Below are 8,159 nucleotides of genomic sequence, written 5' to 3' on the forward strand. Positions count from 1 at the left end.
GTGGTCACAAAAGAAAAATAACAGAGAAAATGTCAGTTATGTGAAATTGAGGGAACTTTTGGCTAAGGTGGCACCATGAAAAATTATAGAGAGGTTTAGTTCTCCCATATGCACTCCAGCAAGATTTGAAAAGAACATTGAGAGGGCAAAGATAAAATGGATGGGGCAGCTAGGTGATATATTAGAGCTCTGACCCTAAAGTTGTGAAGATCTGAATTTAAATCCTGCCTCAGATAATTTATTAGTTGTGTGTCCCCTGGCAAGTCACTTAACTTTGCTCCCTCTCTTCCAACCCACCCTGCCAAAAAAAAAAAAAAAAAAGATTTAGGAAAAAATTAAAAAAATGGAAAAGAGACAGAAGTAAGATGTTTCTTTCAGTCCCAAAGTACAAAGACAGAAGTCAACAGAGTCCTCTCAGAGAAATTAGAGTGTGTTTCAGTTAATGAACTTGAAGTCTGTAGGGCATGGAAAAGGGGTCATTCCAAGAAGCCAAACAAACTCCAGGAAATAGAACAATCAAGTCATTGCTGAGAATTCTGGAGGAGGAAAGTTTTCCTACTGCCCTTCTAATCTTTTTTTTTATTTTCCATTTTTGTCAACCTTGCCAATCAGCTTGGTGAGATCAGGAATTTTAGGGTAGCTTTAATGAGTACTTCTTTTATAAGTGATTTAGAGGGCCAGTTAGGTGGTGCAGTGGATGGAGCACTGGCCCTGGAGTCAGGAGGACTTGAGTTCAAATTCCACTATGTTACCATAGGCAAGTCACCTATCCTCATTGCCCTGCAGGAAAAAAAAATGACTTAAAGTAATTCTTTCGTATGTTATAAATAATTTGGATTTCTTCCTTGAGATACACCTGTTAATATGCTTTGGCTATTTATTAATTGAGGAATTACTTCTTATAAATTTGAATCAGTGGACAGGTAGGTGGTTCAGTGGATGCAGCACTGACTCAAGTCAGGAGGACCTGACTTCAAATTTGACCTCAGACATTTGAGACTTACTGTGTGACCCTGGATAAATCATTTAATCTACAGTACGTCTCCAGAAAACAATTATTTTATTTTATTTATTTATTTTAGATTTTTCAAGGCAATGGGATTAAGTGGCTTGCCCAAGGCCATACGGCTAGGTAATTATTAAGTGTCTGAGGTCACATTTGAACCCAGGTATTCCTGACTCCAAGGCTGGTGCTCTATCCACTGTGCCACCTAGCTTAAACCAGATCCTTATACCTCTTGCAAATGACACATTGTAGAAACTTGCTATAAAGATGCTTCCCACTTAACTGTTTCCCTTTTAATTCTAATTGTGTTTATTTCTTTGTATACACTCTTTTAAATTTTATGTAATTAAAATTCTATATCTTTTATGATCTTCTCTTTCCCTTGTTTGGTCAGGAATTTTTCTTTTGTCTGAAAGGTAATTTATTTCTGTTCCCCTAATTGTTTATGTGAACTTTCATATATATATGCCATTTATTCATTTAGAGCTTATCTTGCCATATGTTGTAAAATAATAGTCTAAATACAATTTCTGTCAGATTTCTGTCCAGTTTTCCTGGCAATTTTATTTTTATTTAGTATTTTATTTTTTCCCAGTTATATGTAAAAATAATTTTCCTCAGCTATTTTTTTGTCATTTTTTTGTATTTTTTTAACTAGGGTCTTAGGGTTTATCAAATAATAGACTAATTTCTTTATGCTGTATACTTAATCTGTTCCACTGATCAACATCTATTTTTTAACTAGTAATGAACTGGTTTGATGATTATTGCTTTGTAGTTTAGACTCCTGCTTCTTGCTTTTTCTAAAGATTTTTTTGGTCATTTTTTCTTCCAGATGACTTGTTATTTTTTTATCTCTATGAAATAATTTGATTGGAATGATACTGAAGAAATAAATTAATTTGTACAGTATTGTCATTTTATTATATTAGCTCAGTCCAACTATGGGCATTTAATATTTCTCTAATTATTTGAGCTTATCTCTACTAAAGCAAAGGCTGTTTTGTAGTTAAATTCATATAGTTTCTGTGTATATTTTAGTAGGAAAATTCCCAGGTATTTTATAAAATTTTTAGTAATTAAATTGGAACTTTTCTGTCTCTTTTTGATGTTTTGCATGGATTTATTTTATACCTTGCAACTTTGTGGAAGTTATTGTTCTGATGAATGTTTAATTGGATTTCTAAGGTTCTATAGTAAAACATCATATTTCTTGCAAAAAAAGTGTTTCTTCTTTGCTCATGCACATTCGTTTAACTTTCTTTTCTTTGATTATGGTTGTAGGTAATTTTTGTGGCACCATCTATATTAAAGAACATCATCCTTGCTTTACTTCTGATCTTATTGGAAAGATTTCCAATTTACCTCCATTACATAAATTTCTTAGTTGAAGAAAGACATGCCATATCATGTTAAGAAAAGATCTATTTCCCCTATGTTTTCTAGTTAGTTTGCTTTTTTATAACAACGATTATTTTTATATTTTATCAAAAGTTTTTTTCTGAATTTATTGCTAATGTGATTTTTTTTAATCTGTTGACAGTTTTCCTATTATTGAGCCAACCCTGAATTTCCAGGATAAATCAAACCTCTTCATAGTGTATAAGTTTTGTGATATGTTGCTGTAGTCACTTTGCTTGTATTTTATTAAATTTTTTGCTTCAATATACATTGGGGATATTGGTATTTTAGTTTTCTTTTTTGGTTTAGATGCTATAACTATTACATTATATTATGTCACATCATATTAAATTAGGATTATACTTGAAGAATTTTATAGAACCCCTTCTTTTCCTATATTTTTATGCTGAAATTAACTATTTTTTGAAATGTTTACTAGAACTTGTTTGTAAAAGTCATGTGGTCCTGGTTTGGTTTTGTTTTTTCCCCTTCAGGAGCTTATTCAATTTCCAATCTTTCTTTTCTAATCTTTGCTTTAAAGGATGACTTTCAGAATTAAGGAGTGAGGGATATGTTGTGAAATAAAGGTGATAAAAAACAAAAGACAATACATTTTGAAAAATTATCTTAAAGAATACTGGATTGTAATCTGTAAAATGGAGTTAATCATGTACCATGTACCACACAGTATTTCTGTGAGGAAAATATTCTATAAAAATTTCTAAGTGCTCTTAAAAAAAAGAGAGAACATTGAATGTGACAGTTATTCTTGATTAAACATTTGCTAAGAAATCAATGTGAAGGTGGAAGGGGTTGGAGCAATCATCTATTCTAACCTGTTACTGCCATTTTGCAGAAAAGAAACTAAGACTCAAGAGAGAGAGGAAGTATCCTGCCCAAGATCATACAGATAACAAATGGAAGAGTCAAAATCAAAACCCAGGTCCTCTCCTGTATTTATTGTACTTGTATCATTTATGTTCTCTAAGGTTCGGTTTTTCTATCTGGAAAATCCAAATATTGGCATAATATTGGCCTCTAAAGTTCTTTCATCTCTGACATCTATGATTCCATATCTATAAAACATCTAAGATCCCCTCTTACATTTTCATTTCTTCCTCTCATCCTTCATTTTTTTATATTTTGTAATTCTAGACAAGTGTCAGGAGGAAAGAGTTGGGATCTTTAGAGCAGATATATTTTCTCCATAAACCCAATCTTTTTCCAGATGTGCTTATTACTAAGGCCCACTAAGTGCCCCACCCTCTCCTAAATTAGCATCATCTTCACTTACTTCACATATACTAAATCTTGCCAACTCTTTTTTTTTTCTCTCACATGATCCCTTTTTCCTCCACTCCTATACCTACCATTTAAGTTCATGTTTCATCATCTCTCATCTGGATTACTGCAATAGCTTCTTCACTGTTCTTCCTGCTGTGTCTCTTCTTTCCATTTTGTCCTCTTTATAACTACCAAAGTGATTTTCCTTAAGTCCAGGTCATTCCCTTACTCATTGGATAGAGCACTGGCCTCAGAATCAGAAGGACCTGAGTGCAAATCCAACCTCAGATAGTTACTAGCTGTATGTCTCTGGCCAAGTCACTTAACCCTGATCCAAGGTTATTTCTACTTGTCCGGATCCATATCTGGCCACTGAACTCAGATGGCTCCAGAGGAGAAAGTGAGGCTGGTGATTTAGCACAGCCCTCCCTCACTCAAATCCAATTCACGAGGTTATGGCATCACCTTCCTAACTGTCACGTCTTCTTTGAGAATGAAGGACAAACCACCAAATGCCTCTGACTCCCTTTTTAACTACAGGATAATTTTCCCCCCAATCTTTAATTCCTTTTAAAATTTAAAAGAGAAGGTAAAAGTAATAGAGTAGGGTTAGTTAGCTTTATCAACCTGCTCTGTTTCTCCAGTGAGTTGCCATCACCTATCGAAATGACTTTAAATTTCTTCCGGCATGCAAGCAAGGAACAAAAAATTGAGAAAGGGACTAGAGAAACGTGTGAAGACTCTATGAATCAATGCATGGTGAAGTGTGCAGAACCAAGACAACAACCGACAGGATAACAATACTGTAAAAACAAACAACTCTGAAAGACTGAAGAATTAAGATCAGTGCAATAACCGACCTACTACCTATGTCGTGATAGAGGGGAAGGGAGAGAATTTGTACTTTATGAGCATGTATATTGATTAAAAGGGCTTCTCTCCCTCTGTAGGGAGTGTCTCTCCTCTCTCTCTTGGGAGAGCAAATAGAATTTTATTCCTTGAAAAAAATTTAAAGCTATTAACGTTAACCTAGTTAACGTTTTTCAACGAATCTAACACAAAATTGCAGTTTTCTATGCATATCTTCTCTCTGCTCTACTCTGTAGGCTCACTTTTCCCTGTGGTTTGAATGAGGACTAAAAGAGAACCATGTTTAAAATTTGAACCCAGTCCCGGCTCGCGTCACACTAGCAGGGGAGGTGATGGAGCCCCTAAGCAGCGGCCCCGGGGGCAGGAGCGCGGTGGCCCGAGGCTGCGGGACCCCCGACTTACCAAGGTGAAGTGCACCAGGGCGTCGTAGCAGAGCCAGACCAGCGCCCAGCGGTCTGCGGGGCCGGCCCCGCGGCCCAGGCGGCTGCCCAGCGCGTAGCCCGCCGCCAGCTGCGCCCCGCAGAGCAGCAGCGAGCCGGCCGCGGCGGGGGTGCCCAGCTCCGCCGGCCACGCGCCCATCCCGGCCCGGTCCGGGGCGCACGGGAGGAGCCCGGCCCGGTCCGAGGGCGCACGGGAGGAGCCCGGCCCGGTCCGGGGCGCACGGGAGGGCGAGGGGGGAGCCCGGCCCGGTCCGGGGCGCACGGGAGGGCGAGGGGGGAGCCCGGCCCGGTCCGGGGCGCACGGGAGGGCGAGGGGGGAGCCCGGCCCGGTCCGGGGCGCACGGGAGGGCGAGGGGGGGAGCCCGGCCCGGTCCGGGGCGCACGGGAGGAGCCCGGCCCGCTCCGGGGGCGCACGGGAGGGCGAGGGGGGGAGCCCGGCCCGGTCCGGGGCGCACGGGAGGAGCCCGGCCCGGTCCGGGGCGCACGGGAGGGCGAGGGGGGAGCCCGGCCCGGTCCGGGGGCGCACGGCAGGAGCCCGGCCCGGTCCGGGGGCGCACGGGAGGAGCTCGGCCCGGGAGGGCGAGGGGGCCTGGGCAGCCGCGGGCCGAGGAGGGGGCGCTCCGCCCTCCGCCAGAGGAAAATCCGGTTTTCCCGCGCCTGCTTCCCGGGCCGGGCTCCTTCCCGCAGGCGGGGCTGGAGGGCGGGGATCCGGTTTGTGGTCCTTGCCGTCCGGCCCTTCTGCCCTGAAGCGACCGCCTCCCCGGGGTCTTTTTCAGAGACCCCCGAGGCCCCCGGCCCCGGTGTGGGACGCAGAGAAGGCAGCGGCCGGTCCTGGCCGCCCCGCACACGGGCTTCCCAGGCCGGGCAGCTTCTGCCCGTTCGCGCTCTGGAAAGCCCCAGGCAGGGGCCGCCTGGGAAGCAGCGGCGGGGGGCGAGGTGGGCCGGGCAAGAACTCTCCCGTGTGTGCTTTCTGTGTGCTTTTTAGAGTCCTCTCTCCCCAAAGCCCTAGCAAAGAATGCTCCAGGAGGCTGGCCTTGAGAAAAGCCTGGAAAGACTTGTATGTACCGATGGTGAATGAAGACAGCAGCGCTGGCAAGGGTAACATGGTGAGATGCGCCCCGGTGGAGGCAGCTCCCTCAGCAGTTCAGTGATCAAGCACAATCCTGACAGCCCTGGTATGGAAGATGCCATTCTCATCCAGAGAATGTCTGATGCCAGAGCAAAACATAGACTGCGTTCACTTTCTAAACCTTTTTTTATTGTTTCTTTCCCCCTCTTAGCTTTTATTCTTCTTTCACAATATGACTGATGAAACAGGTGGCACAGTGGTTAGAGCACTGGTCTTGTAGTAAGGAGGACAGGAGTTTGACTAGTTGTGTGACCTTGGACAAGTCTCTTAACCCTGGTTGCCTCTCATCCAGGGCCATCTCCAGTGGTCCTGATTCATATCTGGCCGTTGGACAAGAAAGTGAGGCCAGTGACTTAGCACAGCACCCCACCCCCACTCAAATTCAGTTCATGTGTTTATCTTGGCACCTCCCTGATGTCAATGGCCTTCTTGGAGAATGAAAGACAACTATTATATTTTAAACGAGATCTTGCTCACTACCATGGGGAGGGGGAAGGGAGAGGGATAGAAAAATGTGGAACTCCAAAAGCTGGCAAAAGAATGAATGTTGAAAACTATATCTGAATGTTATTGGAAAATAAAGCCAATAAAAATTTTAAAAATGCTCTAGGATTTTAGCTGACCCTTGGGAATAACTGGGGGAGTGAGAACAACTTATAACTTGAACATCATAAGCATCTGCATTTCAGGTAGAAACTGGGAGATGGAGAAGGAGGCTCCAAGTTCAGTCTACTTGGTCTTTCATCAGAGCTTTGTTTCTGATCTCCAAATGCACTTAACGTTTAAATATTGATAACAATTGGTGACAATGGTAAAATCAAGTGGGTTTTGGACATTTGTTGGGATCATGAATCCTTACAGATGCCACTAGTGTTGAGGAATCTGGGGATTACTGTTGAGTAATGAGGGGAGCGATGTGAGTTAGTGTTTAAGGGATGGTTAAGATTAGGGGAAAAAAATAAATTACATTTCTATGGTGCTGTAAGGTTCACCGCTCACAGTTATTATCTCATTTAAGCCCCCCAACTGGGCATTAAGGATTTCATGCCACTGCAGAAAAATAAGAAGGAAAGAGAAGTAGAAAGGAGAAGGTGCTTCTTAGAAGTATGGTGGTTAGACAAATGGGTTTGAAATCAGGTAGATTCATCTTTCTGATTTCAAATCCAGCCATAGATATTTCCTGTCTTTGTGAACCTGGACAAGTTACTTAATCTTGTTTGTCTCAGTTTTGTCATCTGAAAAATGAGTTGGAGAAGGTACTGGCAAACCACTCCTATATCTCTGCCAAGAAAATTCCAAATGGGGTCACAAAGGGTCAGATGGGACTGAAACGACTGAACAGCCTTGTAAAGAAAAGATTTGGAATCATAAAACCTGGTTTTTGAATCCTAGATTTGGGGTGTGAAGGATGGAATGAAAAAAACATTCAGCACTAGCAGCACTGAGCTAAGCACAGACAAATCAAAAGGAGATGGAACTTATAGTCTATAAAGACAAGAGCATCCATTGAGTTTATGGTAAAAAAAAAATCAACTTACCAATTTTAAAGAATCCAATAACTCAGGCTCTCATTCTTCACCATGTAATGGAAAGATTTAGCACCAGCATGGTTCTGGAGTCAGGAAAATCTGGGTTTGAATCCTTAGTTATGTGACTTTAGGCAAGTTACCCACTATGGACTTCTGTGTTTTGATCTGTAAAATTAGAGGGTTGTACTTGATGGCCTTCAAGCTCTCCCTTCAAGAAGTCTGAATTTTTTCTTTTCTTTATGGGGTGTTTACAGTATTCTTTTGTAAAATTTGGATGGCTATTATATACTATACATGTTTTATACATTTTCTGAGTTTCTAAAATTTTTGTGTCACCTGAGGGCCTTTGTGTGTCATCTGTGACTTCTGCAAAATTCTCCCCCATTCCCATTTAGTTTCTTTTGCCAACCTGCAGTTCTGAGTCCTGGGTTCTCATTCTAACACGATTGCTACCTAGTAATCTTGAGTTATTTGATTTCCTCTCTTGGTCTGTAAAAGGA

General features: G+C 42.0%; 1 protein-coding gene across 1 annotated transcript in view; it reads right to left on the reverse strand.

Annotated features, from left to right (window-relative positions):
• Nucleotides 1–5,362, reverse strand: part of EBPL (EBP like) — a 41,012-nt gene extending 35,650 nt beyond the window's left edge. Inside the window, exon 1 of the mRNA XM_074217154.1 lies at nt 4,964–5,362. Within this exon, the coding sequence (XP_074073255.1) occupies nt 4,964–5,140 (177 nt within the window). The 5' untranslated portion in view covers nt 5,141–5,362. The remainder of the gene's footprint in view (nt 1–4,963) is intronic.
• Nucleotides 5,363–8,159: the final 2,797 nt, after the last annotated feature.

The sequence above is a fragment of the Macrotis lagotis genome, chromosome 1 (assembly GCF_037893015.1).
Source record: "Macrotis lagotis isolate mMagLag1 chromosome 1, bilby.v1.9.chrom.fasta, whole genome shotgun sequence".
Lineage (NCBI taxonomy): Eukaryota > Metazoa > Chordata > Mammalia > Peramelemorphia > Peramelidae > Macrotis > Macrotis lagotis.